This window comes from Gymnogyps californianus, chromosome 13, assembly GCF_018139145.2.
Source record: "Gymnogyps californianus isolate 813 chromosome 13, ASM1813914v2, whole genome shotgun sequence".
Taxonomy (NCBI): domain Eukaryota; kingdom Metazoa; phylum Chordata; class Aves; order Accipitriformes; family Cathartidae; genus Gymnogyps; species Gymnogyps californianus.
In genome coordinates this window covers 15,836,167-15,860,120 of record NC_059483.1, presented here as the reverse complement: position 1 = coordinate 15,860,120, position 23,954 = coordinate 15,836,167, and the positions used below count along the sequence as shown (strand labels likewise).

General features: G+C 36.0%; 1 protein-coding gene across 1 annotated transcript in view; it reads left to right on the top strand.

Moving 5' to 3' along the window:
* Nucleotides 1-23,954, top strand: part of CACNA2D3 (calcium voltage-gated channel auxiliary subunit alpha2delta 3) — a 483,288-nt gene that overhangs the window by 303,606 nt on the left and 155,728 nt on the right. Inside the window, exons 12-13 of the mRNA XM_050904793.1 lie at nt 5,512-5,590; nt 12,970-13,103. Coding sequence (XP_050760750.1) covers nt 5,512-5,590; nt 12,970-13,103 — 213 coding nt within the window. The remainder of the gene's footprint in view (nt 1-5,511; nt 5,591-12,969; nt 13,104-23,954) is intronic.

Below are 23,954 nucleotides of genomic sequence, written 5' to 3'. Positions count from 1 at the left end.
CTGTGGAGCTCTCACTCCGTTTTCTGTCAACATTGGCTTAAAAAAGTAGTAGTCTATGGCACATCGGTAGGAGCTACATACTGTGCAGGAATAGCAAGTATAGTTCCAAAGATTAAAGTTTTTGCTCTTGGAGTAAGCTTTGCTTTGCATTCAGTGAATCTGACGTCATCTACAATTTTCCGTTTTGTAGATAGGATATAACAATTCAAAACTAGTGCTTCTGCCTGAGAATGTTTCCTTTCTCCACAGCTAACAGTTCACGTTAAGCCTTAATTTAGTTGGTATCATATTTTACAGTCAGACATTGAAAATATTTTGATTCAGGTATCTCTCTCAAATATCTTGCAAAGCTTTCAAAATTATCCAGAACTGAAGGGTTCTCTTTCTGTCATATGTTTTTTGCCAGAGAGGTAGTTATACCCTCTGATGCAGATTCCTTCTCAGATGAAAATGGTCTCTTGATTCAGTCACAGCGCTTGGATATTGAAAGGTGTTTTTCTCATTTGGCTTATACTCAGTTAGAGCGTATGTAGACTATGTAAATGTTGTTACTGGATCTTCTGGGACTGGCCCATAACAACTTTGAATTTATTCAGTCTTCCTTGACTAAAATGTTCTCTTCATATGGATTCGAAAGAATTTTTAGTGTCCTAACATTAAGTGTTGTACCATAAGTTACCGATATATGTGTATCAGTGTGTATGTATGTATATAGTGTATATACTTATTAAAGCTCATAGTTTCTATTGTGTTATTTTCTTTAAGGTCCAATACAAACCACAGGATGACACACACTTTATACTTCCTCATCTGTTATAAATTACAGAGATTTCAATCATATGCTTCAGTACTATATATATTTATCAGTAGACTATACATATTAGTGCTATATCTGGATTGTTTGAATAAAATAGACATTTCATGCAATCATTTTGCAGAGCAGAACTGCTCTGACACACTTTCCATTCCGTCACTTCAAATACACAAAGAAGAAAATTTGGTGTTCACTATTAACAGTTTTTACCTAACAACATTTATCTTACGTGGTATCTGAGAATATGGATGGATATTAAATCTGGTACCTAATGTCTAGTTAATTTACAATGACAATTTCCGTGGTAACTCTGATGCAGTGTGTCCTGTTTTGCAGCATACATAGCCCGTCACTGCATAGGTCTTGTCCACATGCAAGAGTTGAAGTAATTTGAACTTATCCTGCTAAATTGATGTAATATTTCTATAATAGTGACTTAGTTATATTTTTATGTAGATGCAGAAAACAGGTATGTGACTACAGTAACTTTGTCCCTGTTTATTGGTATGATACCATGGATGGTACCAGCACATCTAGAATTATTACATAAAATACCTATCCAGAAGAGTAGAACTAGTATAAAAGGTATGTAGATCCAAGTTTGTTTTGAAAAATGGGATTTAAAATGTAGACTTATTCAGGCAAGTTCTAATTCTAATCATTTATTACCTAAGTCATTGCTGTGATCTCTGAAAGCAGAAAATAATATGGCAAGCATTTGTTTTGTAAAATTACTTCTACAATGAATGGTTAGGCACTCATGAGTGTTTCCCAGTGCAAGCTCACAGTGAATTAAGTTTACGCTGGTGGGTTCAATGAACTGATCAAATGAAACTTTTAGTAGAGCTATAATCAGAATTGTTTGCCATCAGAGCTGATTTTGAGGATTTTTCTCACTATTCTGAATGGAGTATTAAACAATATTCATAATATCTATTAATGTATCTTTAAGGTCAATGTAAAAGAAAAACTTATCAGTGGCATTATTTTTAACTAAAATACCTTCCTGTGACCTTACATGGTTATTTTCTTATGAAGCTACTATGAATAATAAGTCATTCTATTAAGTAATGAGCAGTATAGAAATGGTATTCTAAAATTATAGTTTACCTTATATTTCATTTTATAAAAGATTTTATACTTCATGTTGACACTGGTAAACATCATTTATATAACATGCACAGTGAAAAGTGCATAGAGAAAAATACACAACTCATTGGTATAGGGAAGGAAAGCAGCACTTAATAAACTCTGATAACTCATCTTCAGTGCTAGCTCTCTCCTTTATAGCTTTTATTTTTATTTTTTCAAGTAATGCCAAACAATCAGCAGTATTTTTTATGATGCTTAAAATATTTTCTAGCGGAACTGCAGATACCAAGTAAACTGTGTGTATAAAATGTACTCAGAGAAAAATCATTAACATCCTTGCAACAGTATCACAGAGGCAGCCCATTCCTCATGATGATCTATGATACCGATTTGTTGAAATTTTATTTTTTGTAGGTTTAACACAGTTAGTTTGCTGCCTACGCCTATTATCATGCTTACTGCTTATCCTTTTAGATAAGCCTGGTCTCCTTTTATTAGGAACAGAGTGTAGTTTGATTCTTTATAGATTAAAGCAGATCATTAAATATAAATCTCTCAGATGTATTCAGTCTCATCATAGGCTATATTCAAGCATCATTTTCAGGAAGATAAACTGTGACAGTGATTTGTGCTGTATTTTGAGGGTATAAATCTCACTGTGCCCTTTCACGTGTGTTTAGAGAATAAAGATTTTCTTTATTAATGCTTTTTGTAGCCAACAACAAAGCACAAAAGTACCATTCTTTTGTTTAATGCGGTGTTCTTTAGAGTCTTAGAGTAGGATTATGCATACTGTTTGATTCAAATTAATTAACAACACTACATAATCAGTGTGCGTACTTTTTAAACAATATAAATCATGATTGAGTTCTATGTGCATTTTATGTTTGAAAAACTGGGAAAAGTTTTGTGATTGAAATCTGGTATCAAGGCATGATAATAATGCAAAACACCATGTATGCCTAGAAACAGGATCTGGTCATTAAGAAAATGGACAAAAGGGCAATGGGAATATAGTATCACAACTAACAGTAAAGAGGGAAACTTTCAAAGAAATTTTAAAACTTCTGTGAAAAAAACCTATGGGAACTTAATATAAATCTGGTATATTCTACAAATAATCTCTTTTGTCTCACTGTGAGTGAGAAAAAAGTGCCAAATGAAAAAAATAGAAGAAATTTAATTCTTTGATTATTTTTTTTAATTGCAAATGAATTAAATTAGAGGTCTTCATAAACTTCTTACATCGTGACATTTCTTTCTGTGTAATTAGCTTTCTGTATAATTTAAACGTGTCTATTTTGTGAATGTGAGACCCAATTAGCTATTGAATAAAATGTTCTGGAGCATATTTTGTGTACAGCTTTTTAATGATGATAACACAGTTTCTGTAAAAAAGTTTGGATAATTATGATTGTATTAAGTATACTGATAAAAAGATAAAAGGATCTGATGTGGGGGTTAGTTACAATTTTTAGTGTTACAATATGGAGTTCATAATTTTCTTTCTTCTGATACATAATGATAGCATCATGTTTGCAGCTACAAATTGTCAATTTCCAGTCCTAACTTAATCTATTTGTTTTATCTTCAAAATCCACAAAAGGTAGAACAAGTTATTTGATTAGAAAATCAGTCAAATTTTTAATCTCTTGTGTAAAATATTGCTGATTTCGTAGAATCATATGGGGATCTCTGAAGATCATCTTGTGCAACCCCCTGCTCAGAGCAGGTGAAGTTAGATCAGGCTGCTCAGGAACTTGTGTGGTCAGGTTTTGAATATCTCCCAGGATGCAGGTTCTGCAGCATCTCTGGGAAATGTTTTCTAATGTTTTATCACCCTCACGATAAAAAAAGTTTTTCTTTATGTCGAGTCAGAATTGTTTAGGACCACCTTCTGACTTTTGTCCCTTGCTGTGTTGTCCTCTTAGGGTCCACCTTCAAGAAGAGTCTGTCTTTTCCAGTATGTCAGTGTCTGTCTTGTATGGGAGAATCCAAAACTGAGCTCAGTACTCCAGATGTGGTCTTACAATGGAATAGAGGGGAATAATCACCTTGTATTTGTCTTGCTAATATGGCCCAGTATGCACTTGGCCTCTTTTGCAAATCATTAGCAAATGGGAAAATGGTTGTGGAAGTCTAGGCACATGGAATGAGAGGCATGAGCCTTAGCATGGCAAGGGCTACAGTGGGCAGAATATGGGCTTTAGCTGTAGCTGGCAGGTGCTATTCCCAATTCTTTTGCTGGGAGCTTAGTCGGATCAAGTGAGGCTCACTATGCTCCATCTTACCCAGCTATATCAGATGGTAGATGAAGAAGGTATGGAACTGTGTGGGATTTCTAGATGGAATATGCTGGGACCCAGGACAGTGATTTCTTTGCTCAGCACACACATGTGGGTGGTTACAGACCCAACCTGAACGGAGAGGCTGTGAGTGCCACGCAAACTTGTATTAGTGAGGTAGAGGAAGCTCTGGGCAACATGCTCCTTTCCCATTCCCTGTTTATCTAGCTAAAACCCATTCAATTATCTTTGCTGTAGTTTCCCGTGTATAGAATAGGGTTGAGAGCAGAAGGTATGAGGTAGAAAATGCTGTCATCAGTCTACTGTGAGGACAAATTTGCAGCTGTTTTCAAGGCCTGTAAAATAATGCAACCCTGAACCTATCTCTATTTGATAAGAAAGAACTGAGAAAATGGTATAGTAAAGAAAGAAATATTTCACTGGAAATTTTCCTTTGCTTTCTAAATGGCAGCTGTCTGAAGCTGCTCAAAAACAGTTTTGGATATAAGTATTATAACATGGAACTGTGGAGTCCAGACAAACAAGTGTTATCATTTAGCATCTATCAAGGCCTACTCTGCATCCAATGTTTCCAAAGTATTCCCTTCTTCTCTGCCAAGAAATTTTATCTGGGCAGAATTTTAAGGAAAGTGGCAATTTTCTAGGATTTCTGGACAAAGGTCTCTGTGTGTATGTCTGTGTGCATGCACATGCATACACCAACTGCACAGCTTTTTGCACAGATATTTCTGTCTGGAAGATGTGGCAACCCTGCACGTGATTCTGCTGTTTATCACTTGATAGCACAAGTGCCACCGGTGGGTACCTGTCTCTAAGTTGACAAAGATACTATGCCATACGAACCTTGAAAACTGAGGGGAATTTGCTTGCTTGATGTTTCAGATCCTTTATCTAGAGAAGTATTTGCTAATTAAGTGCACTTCCTCCACACTGTAGCAATTTTCTGAATTTGTAAGTGCAGAACAGATTTGTCTGAAACATGCAGTTTTGGCTTGTACCCCAATGGTTTTAGTTTATTCTTACTTACACTGTAACCGTTTAACCATAACTTTAGTTAAATGTCAGATATTAAAAACATCCAAAGAGATCAGCTATTCTGTTACATTGAACAAAAGCCACATTTTGTCACGAAGACATTACTGGCAGAGATTTTTTTTTTTAACCTACTGTGCTGTTTAACCAGTAATACTTTCTTAAAAAGGGTCTATCCATATGAATTACACATCTGTATCTGAAGTTCCACTGTATAAGTTTTAAATACAGAATTAATTGACTTGATCTTTTGCATTTTACTTTCAGGTTCGTATTTTTACCTATCTGATTGGAAGAGAAGCTGCTTTTGCTGATAATCTGAAGTGGATGGCCTGTGCTAACAAAGGTTAGTTAACCTTCAACTGTGAAAGCCTTGTTTTCAAAACCCTATTACTGAGCCTTCCTGCATATCTGACCCTTCTACAGATATGGTGTCACTGACAACTAATCAGAGAGGATGGGTTGTTTTTTTCCGGGAAAGGAAAAGGCTTATTTATCTTGTAGCATACAATTTAAAAAGCAAAAAACCACTTTGAAATGTATTTTTTTTCTTAAAATACGTATGAAGCTTTTAAACTATGTGATCTTAAATTTTTGTTTAGAGAACAAACTTTGATGTCAAAGCATTTGTTCTATTATAGCTGTTATTACTCAGTCAGAGTTAGTTTGGTTCCTAAGAACATTGGGTGCAAGTCCTGTTGAGTTAGGCATGGTATGTAAAACACCAGACATCCTGTCCCTTGAGGAACTGACAGTGTAATTGAAAAAACAGTTTTATATACTTTAAGGAAGGAGCATTAAAACATGTAAGATGCTGAGATGCTACAGTAAAAGGATTGACTAATATAAGTTAGAATGATTCAGAAAAAAAACCAAACCCCCTAATTAATCTTCAGGTTTTCCTTTTCCTTTCCTCTTGGGGGAAAAAAAAAAAAGTTCTTTGTTTCCGTTGTGCCACATTACATTATGATGAATTGCATCAGGTGCTATCCATTTAGTCATTATTTCTTTAACTACTGTTATGTCCAGCTGATGGAAATTACTCAGTTTGAAGTCTTGTCTTAATCAGCTAATATTACACCATAATTTAGTTTAAATAATAGTATAAGAATCCTTTGAAGCATCTTTTTTGAAGACAATTTAATCAACAAAATCTTTTAGCTTTTTAGCCCAGCTCTACAGATTCATAAAGATCTAAGTACAGCAACTCAGAAATTAGGACCAGGCAATAGAGACTGCCTTAGTTGATCATCTGGTCCACGTCTTCCTTATTCCCAGAGGGGGAAAAGTGGTCACCTTTGTCATTCTTCAGGACTACTTTGTTCTTTTCAGAGCCATGTTGCTTTGAGTCAGAATCTTACTCATATGAATCAACTAAACAGCTTAATGACTGTTTCTTCTATAAATTTTTCTCTCTCAGTTTAATAGTTACAATACCTGCTCTCTGATAGCTTACAATGCAAAAATCTTCTACCTCTAATCAGTAATTAAATACTTTTTTATAGCTTTGAAAATCACAATTGGAAACAGCACAGTCATTATGTCAAACAGTACGGATTTAGACCTTTCTCTTACAGTCTTCAGCTACAGCTCATCCATTTTCTTTTAGTGAAATGAAACATTACAGCACAACAGATGAGGAGTGTAGTAAAGCTGGCCTAAAGATTGGCTGAATGGCTGGACTGCAGTTTACTACTTGCATGGGTGGGCCAAAGTATGTTGTTGTCACTGAGGGTCAATGACCCTAAAATCAATTTTCCTTGCAGTGATTTTCCCCTTGGAAGCACAACATAGATGAAGGCTGTTTGCAGGGTTTCCAGCTGACTGGACTGTGGACAGCAGTCCTTCCCTTCAAAATGGGTCACAGGGGAAATTCATACCACCTTGCAAAACTTTAGCTTCTAGATTCTGATGGTGAAACCTTGAAAAACCCCAAGCATGTTTTTGTGTTACATCTTTATGTATAAGTAGGGCATATCTAGAGGGAGTTGGCTTAATGAAGCAAAACACCAAACCATTTTAAATACATTAAAACATTCAAGAACCCCAAAGTCCCTCTAGAGCGGTTTGTGAAATTTGCAGTGATTTACTCTTCTGTAGCATAAGCAAGTGCACATAAAGGAAAAGAATAAAGATTTACTAAGATTCTGAAGTCAACAAAGGTAAAAGTTTCCTAGTGCTTAGCGTGCACGTGCTGGATTTTGAAGTAAGCAGGCACTCCCTTTCCCTCAGCAGTCACTCCCAGCAGAAAGCTGTAAAGATAAAGATGGGAGTTAATGCATTACAAAACAGCTAAGATTAAACTTTTTTTTTTCAGTAAAATTCTCTATTGCATTAGTAATTTGACAGCCTCTGTTTTAATTATTATTATTTTTTAATTTTTATTATGGATCATCACTGCGGTTGGCATATTGTAAAATGGACAAAGGAGAGGATTCATCAGTACAATGGAGCAGAGGCTGAGACAACAATGTAGAGAAAAATGCTTTGCATATCGGAGGTCTGATAGTGGCTCTCTAACTGCCAGCAGAGGACAGATCAGCCCTGAGGCAAATTGTGCCCCAGCTGTAGCAGTTTATAGACTATTGTATTAGCAGAGGAGAGTTGTGTACAGGAAGCCCCAGTCACATCCATTCTCATTATTATCATGACCCCAGCACCTCGTGCACTGTGGGCTCTTCTGGGGGGTGGCAGGCAGCCAGTTACAGATACTGTTCACCTGCTTGAGAGGCCTCTTAGGTGGGGGGGCAGGGAGGGTATTCTCCATGGGAGTTTTACAGCTGCAGTGAAACAATGAGTTCCCTCCTTAGTCCCTACCCAAAGAGGATTTTTTAATTCTGGTATTTTATTAGTTGCAAGAATATTGCATCTATTTTGCACAGTGTCCAGAAAATGAAAAGTGCTGCACTCCATTGGAGGCGTTTTGAAAAGTTATGAGTCTAATGGTGGACATTTTAGAGAAAAACAAGCCATCCAAAAATATTGCAAGGACTGTGTAATATGGAAAGGCAGCCCACTTGCAGAGCATGAGTGCCTGTCTTTAACCACGTTATTATACATATCTCATGCTTGTCATTGCCAAATCTTACCCATTTCCTTCACGAATTTTTTCCTGCTGGGGAGGAAAAAAAAAGTAGCGCTGACTGTAAGGGGCTCTAAGGTGGCATAATTCACACACCAGGGAGCTGAGAAGCAGGTGTTAGAATGCAAAAATTTGAGCACGGGTTTGCTGCTATTGCTTACATGGCCTCAGCAGCTGTGCTCAAGAACTTCAGAGCATGTCTTTATCTGATGATTAAACCTTGGTATAGGAAGAGTAAGGTTTTTAAATCCATGGGGTACCTCTGATCTCTAGATAAGAGAGATAAATTTAGCAGTGTAGGAAGCTAATTCTTGTGAGGTTTGGCATTTGTTACACATAGCTACAAACACATGAATCATCAAAAAGTCTAAATATACAGTGAAAATGAACTAAGAGAATGTTACCTAATGCTGTCCCTAGCTATAATATAGTAACTTTTGGTAGAGTTTTCCCATTAGGAGAAGATCAAAAAATAACTATTAGAACAAGCATTAAAAATATGAGAAATATCATTCACGTAGCTTTTGCAATTCCTTTCACTTTGTTGTAAAGAAAGCTAAAACTTAAGGAAAACAATTTTTTGTAGAAACAAAGTAAATAGATGAACCATAAATTCACAGAAGATAGGTAATTGTTCATATTACATGAGTTATGGAAACTGTAAAATCATTGTAGATTTTTCTAATGTGAGCTACAAAAGCACAAACCGTATTTATAAGGAGATTAAACAGACAAATCTTCAATGCAAAAAAGGAACTCTTCCCAAAAATTACAAATGAAAACCACCCTTGAGATCACATTATAGAAAACCTAGAGAGAATCCATATGGTTGTGTCTTATGACACCATCTTCATCTAGGTCTTGTCTTTTACATATCTTTGGCAGCGATTTTTACATTTCACTAAATTCAGTTATTTGAAGCAACCTGATTAAAAGGAATAAAGTCTCTAACACACTCTTTCTTTCAACTTTTCATCTGTTGCAGCCTGATATATGAATAAATCTGTGAAACACAGATATGATTAAAAAAATAGGATTTTTTCACACTAATCCCTTTTTCTTCCACTTGCTAACCTTGACTTCTTTAGCTGTGATATTCACTGGGCAAGGAGCACTGCATGGCTAGCTGGCAACTACACGCATGCCAGTATACATGTGCTGATTTACCATCTGGCTGCTTCCAAATAGGATGCTCAATGTCACTTCTTTCAGTCTCGGGGTACACACAAATTTTCACTTGTCTTTGAGACCTTTATTTCTTTGCGAAGTTTATATGAAATTGATTCAGACTTACTATCTCTTTTAGTCTTAGGAAATTAGGCTAAAAACTGTTTTCTCTATTGTGCAGTTTAGAGATATGGTTTGCAAGTAAAATAAATACTTAGTCTGTAGCATGCTGCCTGGAGAGTTCTGTGTAAGTTGTGATATGACAGCATGCATTCTCAGAAATACTATAAAGAGAAATACCTAATGTAATACACACCCATGTGAAGAATAGTTACAAATAAGTGCTCAAGTAGGTGTGTCTGCTCATGTTGGCTGTACCTGATCCAGATGGATCTCTTCTAAATGAAGGAAAAGAAGAAAAGAAAAAAAAATAATTCAGCATTATCAGTGCCTTGTAACATGTATAAACCTGTATGACACAACACTGAAGTGTTTCAGATTGGGTTCTGTTTTCTGTTTCTTTTTTTCTTTTTGTTTGAGTAATCTAGCTAAATTTTTTCACTTGAAAAACTGACATAAAAACATTTCAGGAGGCAATCAGAATGCATGCTCATCTTAGAGCAAGGTATTCTTTATCTCAAAGGTAATTTATAGGCTGTGATTAAAGAATTTTCCAGGCATAGACATCCAGGAGCTTCTTAAATGAGTCTTTAAGGTTTTGATTTTAATGAAGTATGACATTAAAAAGTGTTAACTAATTGTGATTTCAACCTGTATGGTTAAGAAAATGCTGCTTGATTAAAAAAGACCTTTCTATCACCTTAGATACAATACAAATTTTTTCAAGTAGTTACTCTCCTCTGACTTTTCAGGCATAATTTAATATGCTTATATATATATTAAATATTTAAGTGCAGGTGTTGTCCTGTTGTTCACTGTACACTACTCAGTGCAAGCAGATCTCTGCTCTAACTGTAATTTTGCGCACTGTTGTAAGAGAAGTGCAAGTACTGGCATAACATGCACTGAGAAGTATGAGAGCTCAACACAAATAGTATTGGAGTGGTGATGTAAGATTGCATAGAAAACACTGAAACAAATCAGTGACTAAGTCTGCTTTTTAAGGACAACTAAAAACTTGTCCATCGGGACAACTGAAAGTATGTGTTTGGTAAAAGGAGAAGAGAGTGATGAACGTACGTGGAGGTAGTATGTGTTTGGTAAAAGGAGAAAAGAGTGATGAACGTACGTGGAGGTCCCCTGCTTTAAATCTCCTACAGAGAAATGAGCAGAGTTTGTGTGCTCTTTTCTTTTAGTGTCTTAGTCCTCACTTACAGCCATTGTACACTAGTCTAAGATGGAGGAAGAAAGGCAAAAGGCTCATTAGTCTATTTGTGCTTCTCTTTAATTTTTCTGAACTTCTGAGTGGCTAGTGCTTTTGAGTATGTAACTTGAAACATGTGAACAGTGCTGAATATGGCCTCTGAATATTGGTTCTCTTTTAAGCTTTCTGAAATGAGACATACCAAAATTCAGGCACTCTGTACTGCTTTAGGAAAATGTAGGTCATCACCTGTAAAATGAGTGATCCACACAGTTCTGAAGTATTTTGAATCCTTGATTAAAAGCATTATAAACTACAGTGTGTACATATACATACATACATGTATATATATCATTTATGAGGTTCTCTATGTGAATAGCTCATATTGGCATATTTTGACTATGTATTGACATTTACACCAAATTAAAAGGACCACATAGTGAAGTGTCCCTTATTACTCACAGGAGGGAGAAACCCATACTTTGACTTGGGAGACTCAGCAGTCCCAAAATTGGAGCAGGCAGCATCTCAGAGTAATGTACACATTGTTTTTTCCCCTAAGTGTTCTAAGCCAATAATTCATGAAAGTACACTATAATTTTCTTTGTTTTTCACCATGTACATAAAATTCCACTTTCTCAAGTACAGATTTCCTAATTAAACTTATGTTAATCATTTTACTCTATGGCTGAAAAACCTTTCAGAACCTTAGACAAAAAATAGGCCTGTTTTGAAACAAGAATTAAATCTTGATAGTATATATAATAGTCAGTTAATGTTCTTGCACAATACTGGACTTAACAGAAAAAAATAAAATATCAAATAAATAAAATTCCTTAAGCAGAATATTGAATATTTGAACAGTATGAATACTATACTATGAGTATGAATACTGTACTAGGAATATTTGAGATCATAGTATAATCAAATTAGTTTCACAACCCCCCCACCTCTGCTTTTTCTTATTAAGTTGAAAATATGCATTAAGCTACTACTATGACTCGTTTCATTTTATAGCTCTCTGCTACAAAGTCTGTTCTTACACTGTGTCTTAATTCATGCATAGATGAAATGTATGTAGAAACATCAATTTTGTACTGCATGAATTATTGGCAGGTGTATTGAATCAGAAAGTTCTAACATTCAGACTACAGAGCACCCTTGCAATCTTGCCAAAATTGGCCCTGTCTATAATAAACACAGCTCAAAAGTTCTTTTGCAGCTGTTGTGTTTTCTGCTGAAGCTTAATATTCCAGCTCCACAGAAGTTGTGATCTTGTCAAAAGACTAAAATTGTAGCAAGGCCTCTCTCATGAAAATTCCATATTGGCCTTTTCTCATTAAAGAAAAGGAAAGTATATGAAGGGGAACTGATGCATTTAAATAAGGCCTGATGAAGCTGTAGCCTTGAAATTTGTCAGTCCTTCATCACCCTTGCATGATGTGGACTCCAGATGCCAAGTTTGTGATGTATAAAGATACTTGACATCTAAGCACTGAAAAGGAAGTGGTGACAGCTCAAATAGCTGTGGCCTTTGCTGTTCTCAATGCTGTCAGGTTGTAGGAGATGTTTTAAGGGATTAACAAAGCTGTGATCACTAAGCCAAGCAATTCTAGTTGTAGTCTACATTTTCTGTGACCTGCCATTTGTAAATAACATATTGCTATTATTTGATGTTTAGTCATATTCTATAAGGATGAGCATTTTAGAGCATATGCAACTACTGTTTTGTTACTGTAGTTCTAATCTGTAATGTTTCTTTAAACTGGACAAACTGGATGAGATGTTGGACAAAGTTAATACCAGTTCTAACTTTTAAAGTGTGCAGCATTTAAAAATAACCCCCAAACTTATTTACCATTAAACAACAAAAGTTTTCTGGAAATAGAGAGTTTAGGACAGGCAGTGCAGTGGTTCATAGCAATATTGGGAACCCAGTCCTTCAAGATTGGCCAAAGGTTTCGCAGACTTCTGTTTTCACCAATTATTACTGTTTGAGGCTGCTTCTTATGAAACATTCCTTTTTTGCATTTCTTCTTTGGAAATAAACAAGCAGAAAACACGACAGACATAAACCACATCATACTCCTTGTTGCAATCTTCCTTAATTTGTTCTGTCTGGTTTATAACTTGGAATTGTGTGTTTTCACAGGGTTTTTTACTCAGATCTCTACTTTAGCTGATGTTCAAGAGAATGTCATGGAATATCTCCATGTTCTTAGCCGACCAAAGGTTATTGACCAAGAGCATGATGTAGTATGGACTGAAGCATATATTGACAGCACTGTAAGTCTGCATGATAAAGCATTTAATATAGGCTTACTGCATATAATGAGGAATTAGGAGCAAAACTGTTGTGGTAGAAACACTAGTGCATCTGATTTCTGTTGCTGGGATGTGCCAATTCAGTGTAAGAGTCAGGACTTGATATCTTTATGCTACAAGTAAATAATTCAAGATTACTGAACTTCAGCAGATATTTATACATTGTAAATTACATAGAAAATAATGAAAAAAATGAGTAACAGCATAATTTTAGAATTTATGACCTCCAAATGTACATTTCTTTTACTAATCAAAAATGGGCATTGAACAGAAATTGATTAGATTGAGTAACAGTTTTTTCTATATGTTTTAAAACATGTCAATGAATATGTCAGTATAAAAGCATAGACTGACAAGCATCAATATTTTTAGTATATAAAGGTGGGTCAACATCTAGGGGACAGCTGTGATGTCTTGGGGAAGAATAATGAAAAGATTCTGCCTTTTAAAGTGGATTGACTGGGTGATATGCTAACAAAATTGTCATAAATGTCCAATTTTAATTTGACATCCTTGTGAAACATTAGAGTTGAGGCAGAACTTTCTGTTATGCAGTGACTGAGCACTCATGATACTTCTGTATCATTTGTGGTAAATCATCGGATTTGCAGATAAAGGTTGTTCATTTTCATGGGTTGGTCTGAAATAGCTTTTTATCTATTTTCTTTTTATGTTTCATTTGATCCAATTAAAATAAATTGGTTTATATATTATCCGTAGAACAAGAGTTTGTAGCAAATATCTGTTATTTAGTACAAGTGATGCCAAGTATTCAATATAGTGAATAGAAGATCACAGATGACTAGTGGCAAAGCTGTTTTTTTCTTTCTGTTTTAAATTTTTACTTTCATGAAGATGGGGCAAGGTGGGAGAATCTCATCAGCTTCACTTTGATATTTGGGGTTTTTTTGTTTGGTTGGTTTGTTTTGAGTCTGTAATGCTTCTAGAAGGTTTAGTTTTAAATCAATACAAAAATATTCCAGGAAAAAAACCCACCCTGGCAGTAGAGTTTTGCTTCATTTTCACATTTGCTTAGGTCTTTTCTATTCTTCAGTTGTGGCCATGGGTAATGTAAAATATATACTAAAACTGCAGTTATGAAGGTGAAACAAAAAGTTGCTTGGAAATATTGCTTTGGAAGGAAGTTACTTATCTCTGTTTCCTTTTTTTAAAGAACATATTAATCCAGTCTCCCCTTTGTTCTCTTTCTTTTATTGGAACATAAGGATGAGACAAACAGAAACTACCTGTTATCACTGTCCCTTCACGGCATCCCATGAAATGAGGAGATGCTTAGGAAAACCTTGTTCTTATTCGCTTCTTGCTTTTATATGCTTGAAGTAATCAATGTGTGTATATGTTGAAGGGAGTTTGTGTATTTGCTAGACAGTAGCAGGAAGAGATCCATGTAAGTGGTGTTTTAGTGCAACTCTCCTCCTTGTCCTTTGGCTATGAATCTTGCATTAAAAGTGTTGCAAACAAAATCTTCCTCCTTTCTCGACACCAAGTCCTCCCCTTTACCTACCAACCAAGTACAAAATGCCATTTCAGAATTAATTTTACACTTTACTCTCTCTTTCATCTGTTAATCTGTATTTCTTCGATCATTGCAGGGAGAAAAATATTCAGAAAAGTTAGTCTAACTTTCAGTGATTCCCCTGTAGGTTATGGAGAGGCTAAGGAAAATGAACAACTTAATGTTGTGTGAAATACTAAGTGAATACAGCAGGGGTGAGTAAATGCAAGTGAACTTAAGAACACTAGAGGGAGCGTAGAGAAGGAATCTTGAGAAAACAGGAAAATAAAAAACAGTGGAGCTGTTACATTCTTGAATAAAGAAAGTGTTTAAATCCAAACAAAAGCTGGTTTCCTGCAATCAAAATAAAATACTTCAATACTTCCAGGTTCTTCTCTTTCTCTTCTTTTCTCACTCTCTTGACTAAGGCTAATTAATGTGACTATATACACACACACACATATATATACACACACACACGTGTATACACATGCACTCATATACATACTCACATTCACACACATATTTTTAAGTGTCTGAAAACTCCACTCAGGACCCTAATGGGTTGGATGCTATAAGAAAAGATTTAAAAATAGAATACCGTGATCTGCTGAGTTGCAAACTACCTTTCTCCTCCCTCCTCCATTCTCCTCCCCTCAAAAAAACTCATAGACAAAGGAACAGGATAAATTAGGGTAGTCACATACAAAACTCTGGAAATAACAATGAAGGGAACCTTGTAACAAACCAGATGAGCTTCTGCCTCAGCAAAAGCTGCCTGAGTACTATTTTCAGAGACAGAGTCCCTGGCCATCTCTAGTGTCTTGGCATTGGAAGTGCCATCTAAATAATCCTCTCCATCCCATAACTTGTTGATTTTCACAGACAGTTTGTGTCCCTGCTCCTCCGTGGCTGCTGCTTGGACCTTGCCAGGTTAGAAATGGTAGTGTATTTCCAGACAGCTTAAATGTTCTTGTCATCCAGCTGTGTCCGAACAGCCATGGCTAGATTCTCAGGGCTATATATACATGGTTGTAATCAGTGTCACTGTGCCCTAACAGCATGGATTATACTTCCCTGTTCCCTTCTCACCAAATATCAGAGCTAATTGGCCAGCTGTGCTGTTTCTGAGCAAGCAACATTAGGCTGGAACATACTAGCATTCAGACAGAAGGAAGCTGGACAGGAATAGTCTTAGGATACAAAACATTTCCCCTGATGCCCCAGCCTCTTCTCATCCAATATTTGTCCAGGACAAAGTCATCTGTGAAAGCCAGAAGTTGGGTCATTTAAGTGTTTGATACCATTTAGGAATATTCCCAGAAGAATTTTGCTACTAAAACAAGGCATCTAATTCCTGCATCTGTTCACCTTTCCTGTAAGAGGATGTCTGCAAAATGTTCATACAGCTGCCTCTTCAGCCTAGCTTTGACACTCTGAGGTGCTTCACTTACTTTTAGAAAAAAGTACGGCATTTATAGAACTGGAAATCCCTGGCAAGATATCATATGCAGAAAATGTATCATGGAGGAATATGTATGTATGTCAGTTCTGTGTTGCCTTTGACACTGTCAGGATCACACCTCTGATAGCTGAAGGGATTATAAAGCAACTGAGACTAGGCCTCTCTGGGTGACTCCTTGCTTCGCAGGCAGCTGAACTGGCTTCCTTTTTTCTGCCCCTAGACTTTGTTCTCTCCCCAGTGTTTCCTGCCTTTTTGAAGAGGTTACCAGTCAGCTCCTAGGGTCAGTTTTAGTTACCCTCCATCAGAAAATTCTTTGTATTTCTTCCCTTAAACCCAGGATTTCATGTTGGAAACATTATTATCAGTGACTTAAAGCCTCATTTCTTTCAAAAAAAGGTCTTTTGACATGAGTGATGTAATCTTAAGAGGTGTCACTGACTCTGAGAAACATAACAGATGTCTGAAATCATTTGAACTTAGGTCTGTGGAGAACTGGGCTGATTCCTCGTTGTACTTGGTTTAGTCATTCACTTGAGAAATAGTCTTTACAGGCTTATCTTGGGCTAATTCTAAAGTCAGCTTCACAATAGTTGGAGTGCTAGTCCTGTAATAGGCTAGTAGCTTAAGTGCTGCCAATACATTTAGGGTAAAATGTTGGGATTGAAGTATGTGATATATGCCAGCCAGTGTCTAGTCTTCTGATTGAGTCCTCTGATCCCAAGTTCCACACCTTTCCCCAGGCTTGGTTTGTTTTCCATTTGTACTTCTCTAGTCAGCAGTTTGATACGTACTAGAAGTAAGCTTTGTTGGATCTGTGCAATTCTATGGGAAAGGGTATTTGGGCTGTCAAGAGTGAGGGGACAGGCAGGTGACTCTTGGTTGTGGAGTCTAACGGGAGAAGAGATCGTCTTGCTACATGTTTGTGTTCAGCTGTATAGCCTAGAGGTGCTGTAAGGCCTAGCTTGGACGGTCGTGGATGGGACACGTGTACAGTGGGCCCTAGACGGTGAGGTCTGGACAGTGCTCCAACAGACCGGTCTCACCATAACTTTTCTGCCTCAAAAGTAGATCACGTTTGGATCTGATATCACTGCTTCAACATCACTAAGGCCTACAAGTACCTAATGCTTCAGAAAATAAAATACCTTAATGGGTGCATAAAAACAGAGTTGGATTTCTAATTGAAAGCTTTCAAAGGTACTCTTTCCTGAGTAGAAGAGAATTCTAAAAGTATGAAAGTATTTCAGGGAGGGAACAATTTTAAAGTGGTCAATGACTTCTTTTTAAGCATATGTGCATCTATAGCAAGTCAATACAAGTGAATATATTGGGGGGAAAAAGGAAAATTGCCTGGGCATCAGAATATTCAAGTGAAGTAATGCATAGAGGTAGTCTCTTGGGATTATGGGTAATCATCTATAAAGCACAGAAGCCCTTAACTCATTCTTATGATAACATCTGGAATGTGGAGAAACATTACTTTTTGCTGCAGGAAATAAAGAAAAAAAGACTGGACTGGCCCCTGAGTTCCCACTGTTTAAAAGCTTGCGATTGAGAATTTTGTTTATTGGGGCATATAATTTGACCTACTTGGACCTTTGTTGACTCTTCCTGGTGAAATTTGTTTCTCATAAGTGTACCTGAATATATTCTCTGGATCTAATGCACTGCTGAGTTCATCTCCTTCAGGCTATTAGTTTCAAGCTGTGAGCAGATTCAGGCATACGTTACCATGTTGGCTCTGTTCAGTTTCCAGTTGGAGGATTCCTTTGCATAAAAAAAGCAAATTATTATTTCATTTAATATTTTGAGATGACTGTCTTGTGCTTCAGAATTTAAGAGTTCGTTTAAAAAAAAAAAAAAAGTGTTCCGAGTCATTACAGGTCATGATTTGTCATAATACGAATGGCGAGTGGTTTTTACTCTTTATACTTTCTTCAGTGTTAAAGTACTTATATGTTGATTCTTCATTTGCATTATCCCCACCTTCTCATAGACACAGATTAAATTATGGATTTTAGTTCATTTCCACAATTGCTGTTAAAAAAAAAAAGAAATTATATCCCTCTTTTCTTTCTTTCTTTGAAGCAGGGATTTTTTGGAAGTATTTTCTGACCAAGAAGCTGATACTGTGCTAGTAAGTCAACCTGTCCAAGAACCTTATTTCCCCTTATGGGGAAGTAAATTGAGGTAGCTCCACGGAGCTAAAGCCTAGACTAAGTATTTCTGAAATGCTTATGATGGATGTTACAATTACATTATTACATATATGATCAAACAATTTCAATTTATTCATCTTCATCCTTAAAAAAAAATCAAGTACTATGTAGGCATACTTTTTACCCTGGTTCAGGTTCTTTGCTGAAATTCAGTAGGAAGTATATGAAGCTCACGCTTCTCAGATAGCTGTCACATCAGAATCCAAATGTTTTAAGTATGGAAATTTAGATTCTGGAATACAGTTCTTTGTCAAAGGATGAATTCTGAGCCAGTTCCAGAGAAGCGAGGAAACCTGAAGTCCTGTGTATAATGTACAGAGATATAACAGAAGGTCCTACAGACTGAAAGCTATTATGCTGGCATTTTTTCTATCCAGGAGTTTCTGGTGAGGTATAAAAATGCTGTTTAGTGCTTCTTCCATTCACACAGTTTTCTTTGTGTTCAATGCACAGAAGAGCTTGTATGAAGTAACAAAAAATAAATAGTACCCCGTTTCCACTAGCTTCTATTCCCAGAGATATCTTCAGATACTTTTGGTGGCACAAGTTAATTGTGCTATTATAAGAAGTAGATGTAATTAGCATTTTTATCACAGTAAAAGGTTCCCCGGGCCTCTATCTCAAAACTTCTAGATTGTAGTACTGGTATGCATTAAAATGCATCAGAGTGTTCAGAATGCTCATGTTATATCTACAGCAAGTAAATATTGGTAATCACTGCAGAACTGAATGTCAGGACATGTCATTAATCAGCAGCTGTGAAAAGAAAATTTATACACAGACAGTAATTTTTTTTTTTTTTAATGTTTTAAAACTAGAAATCTGTGTTGCTTTTTTCCCACTTTGGACTTGGTTACATGCTCTCTAACCCTCCCTCTTAATCTCTAATAATTTACAGCTCTTTATCAGAGAATGTCATCACCACTGACTGACTCTGAGGTTCCCATGAGAATTTCCTTTTCTTGCTTTGACATTTGAGTGAATTGGGTTAGGGAAGGAAAATCCCATGCATGGATATCAGGCCTTCCATTAGGTAGGTTTGTTCTTAAAATAAGGTTCTTCAAGCTCTGCTTTGTCTCCTACAAATCTGCAGTGGTCTTTTGAAGACTTTGATATAGGAGAAAAAGTAGAAAGTATCCCAGGGAATGCCTTCTTATCAGCGCTTTAGTCTGGATTAATTTTCCTGGAAAAATATAACAGCTCTGACCATTTCATCTTTTTCAAAGCTTCTATAAGAGCATGATTGCAGTTTGAAGTTGCAGACCATCTGGTCCAGCAGTTATGGTCTGCTGTATTTGCACTGGGATCTTATAGATCTGGGGCAGTGCTTGAAACATTAACAATGGTGATCAATGCAGCTACTTGTACACACAATAAAAAAAGATTGTGCACATATTTATATGTAGGTGCAACATCCCTTTATGCTGATGATTAGCAGGCTGTCTGTGGAAATCTTCATTGACAGTCCAATAAAAAAAACCTTTGAGCCATGACTTTTATGAGTTCTGTGGCCCAAAATTTCCAGTTGCCATAATTAAGTATTCTCGTTTTCTCCTAAACAGTTCTAATCTGTTTGTTTTACTGCTGGATCTAGAATAAATGAATTACCATTAACAACATTAACTGTTTCAAATTCAGTAAGATCTGCGTCAACTGTCAAAACATAATGAGTGCTCAAGATAGTAAATGAATAAACCTCTCAACTGAATAGAATTAATGCACTCTCATTATCTTTCAGATACAGCTCAAAATAACAATGGATGTTGTTCTTTTTTGTTAGAAAATGCACATCAGATTTACTTATGTTAAGCAGCAGGGTGCTAATCAGTGCAAGGAATGCTGTGCCACTTAAATTTGAGCTTAGAGCCCTTGCTTATACACCAGTACAAGAGTCATGGTGCAGTATGTCCCAATAAAACACACAAATTGAGACCCCTGAAATGACAATTGGGATGTGCAAAGGAAAATAAAGTCCATAATGACCTAGTAGGAATATGGATACTTTAAATAAGAATGATTTGTGCATTCTTCCGTGCATATACAAATAAGGACATGCATAAGCATAGGTAGCACCTATGCACATGTATGTATGTATATGTGTACCTTTCAGCTTTTGAAGTAAACTGCTTGGTTTGATAAATTACATGTTTGCTTTACTTCACTGCTAGTGCTGGAACTTACGCTATTAGGGCAATTTTCAGTGATTGCATTAAGCAAAGAATATTACTACAGAGAGCTAATTGCTAGTTGTCAAAGTCACTAGAAAAAAATGTTGTAAGGAAATAGCAATATTTATTTTAATGAATTAACACTTTTAATGTGTATCACTGTATATGGTATTTACACTATAAAATGCTATATGCAATACATCAAAAAGATGTTTAAAACATCAAAAACAAAAACAAAAGTCCTGCACTTAAAGAGGAACATAAAATTTCCTGCTGGGGATGTGGAACATGGAATGCCATCTGTATTATATGGCACTGAGAAAACTGATTACGTTTGGACCTCTATTTCATAGCAGATGGGTTCATTAAATTTAATAGCCTCCAGAGCCTTTAGAAACAGTGTTAAAAACATGTGGAACATGCTGAGACACTTCACTTCTCGCCCCACAGTCATTATAACTCTGGCACAGACTATAAATATTACAGTACTTTATTTCCATTGAAATGGATTACTATTGTAATTATTTTTCCTAGTGTATATTTACATGAGAAATGCAGAATTCAAATTGTACTTTTTCAAACTTTGAGATATGCATTTGATTTCTTTAAATCATTTTACAGTTCTTTGCACTTGGAGGCTTTGATATAGAACTTATTTTTATCTTCTTCCTGCGACATCAGCAAGCAGCTGTAATGCCACAGCAAAGCTAGGTCTTAAGCAGCTCTGCTCCCAATGTGGTGCAAATAAGACAACCATTATGTTAAACCATAGAAGGGAAATCAGAGCAGTGTAACATCTTGGCTTTTAGCTATATATTGATTCTCTTTTCTAGTATTTTATATAATAAGGTAACTACGGTTTGACCTTGGTCTCTGTTTATCTTTCATCACTCAGGCACAGAGAGATTAAATGTCTCATTTCAAATCAGAGTAGTTCCTGCAGAAACATTGCTTTAAACAGAGTAAAAACTCACCTCTCTTTGAAACAATCTCAGAATTTGATAGCTAAAGGAATATTTTAGTGCTATTTACTTTTTGATTTTAAATGATGTTTCAAATGAGAACAAGGAAGTTTTACCATGTTTAAGTGCTTTGACATCTGTCTAACATTCTTCCACCTCTTCATTTACATGTTCTGATGTTTAAACTAAACTACTTTTTTACAAACTTTGTCATATTTGATCATGATTTTTTTTCAAAAAATAACCCAATTTCCCAATAACTGTATCAGCTTGTTCTCGTACGATGTATTTCTCAGTGATGCTCTTCTGTTTCCATTTCCTTTCCTACAAAATGCCATGTAGGAAAATCCACACTGTCTTTTACTGTTTTCTAAGGTCACTCTCGTTTTTAGGTTGTACTGACCATTTCAATGTGGATTTTCCACTTCTTCACATCACTGATTTCAACTCCAATTTTCTCACTGACCATTGCTGATATAATTATCAAGACCTGAGAATTTTAATAAACCACTGAAGTCCTACTATGGTAGATGATGTGTGATGACAGGATTAAATAACGACACTTTCCTCATATAATTTACATTCAAAGTAATAGGTAAGAATCACCAGTTTCTTAGAAAGGGCAGAGAGTGTAAGGACACATTAAGACACTATAGGTCAATGCAATAAGCAATTATTGGTCTATGAGATCTCAAGTATGAAGGGCAGAATGTGAAAACACGCATAAATGCATGTTCAAGTCTTTCAGATTGTAGTGTCCACTTCTACAGGGTTCCCACACAAGTGTTCTTTGTCCAGGTCTTAAGAATCATGGAGTCCTTGCTTGTGTTTGGTTAAACTTAATTTCGTGGAAGTATTTGGGCAATCCAGTATTTACAGCTCTAATAGTGTTTCAAAGTGGTTACATTCACAAAACACATTCTGTGATTGAATTTTGGAAATCAGAAAATTCAGTAAGATTTGAATGTTAAAGGAACGTGTTTTGCTGTTTTGAGAGCTGTCAAGTGCAATGATATTATGTTAGGACTTTGTCGTGAATTGTTAAGCTTTGCTTTGCTGCTTTTGCTGTAAATATGGTGTGTCTTGTGACATGATTGCTTTGCACCAAATTACTGTTTCTTCTTATATGAAAACTGATTGGATGTGTATGAAAAAGAATCCATAGAATTACAAATGTCTGTAGGTTTCGCCTGCTGGATGTTCTCCCACCAGTTACTATATACAAATTACAGAGAATTGCTCTGCTGTTGAATTTGATTAACAGGCATATTCATGCCAAAAGGGGATTGGGCTCATTTGCAGACACCTGCACACTAGAGATAGAGCAGCTTGGGACCATTTCCAGCTGTGGTCTGCCAATGACATACAGTGCCTTTAGGTGAGGGGACAGAAAATGCTTTGCATTTCCAGCTTGTTTCACAGGGAATGTTCTGGTTTCGTTGTGACACAGAAATAAAATCAAAAGGTGACAAGTCACTAACTAGAGGGATAATTTGTTTCTAGATCTCTGTATGCTGTGGTGAATCCAACATTTAGGAGGATATGTCTATTCTTAGTGAAAATAACTACTTAAAGAAATTCACAGCTGATAACAGTTTATCTGTCTTTGATCTTATTGCCTCCATTCTGAGTGGAATTGAGTTAATTATAAGGAAATTGTAGCTAATTTGTCAGATAGATTACCTTTTTTCTCCGTGTTTTTGTCTTTAGTTTTCACATAACAGATTTTTTAGGGTAAATGATAATGTAGGAAAGCAATGAATTTAGTATAATGTACTAAATCCCATCCTTTGATCTCATATATGTCATTCTTTAACTTTCTGGAAGAAAGAGGGCAGTGAAGATGAAATATACTTTATCTGCACTGCTGGAGTGAAAATCTGAAATAAAAAGAAAGACTTATTAAATTATTGGTGCCATTCGAGCTTTGCTGCAGTGGCAGAATTCAGTGCAAAACGGAAAAGAAGAGAGAATAAAAGGAAATAATCTTCTCTTTTGTCTATTGTTCTGCAGATATTGAAGTTGTTATTTATAGCTCTCCTTTTTGTATAATCAGATTTCACATATGACTCAGTCATGCACACAATACAGTATAAACATTAATGTTTATCACAGTCATTATGACTAATATTTACTTTGAAGTTAGTAATTTCTGGAGAAATTATTCAGAAATACACTTTATTCTACAAGGAATAAGAGGATCTTTCCTACTGATGTTCTTGCTGCTTGACAGCAAGGCATTTGACCTTTGTCCACACCATTGTATTTTGTCAGATCAGATCTTTCCAAGCAAGCATTTCCCTTAATGATTAGTTGAAAGATGATCTAACCAATTGGTAAATGCATGATCTTCGGCAACATCAGTATCAGCAGAAGAAAGCTTAGAGCACTTAGAAGTGTTTTCTCTGGAATTCATAAGAGCCATTTCACCTGCACTGATGTCAGATTTTTTGGAAGGAAAATGTAATCACCCTAAATATTA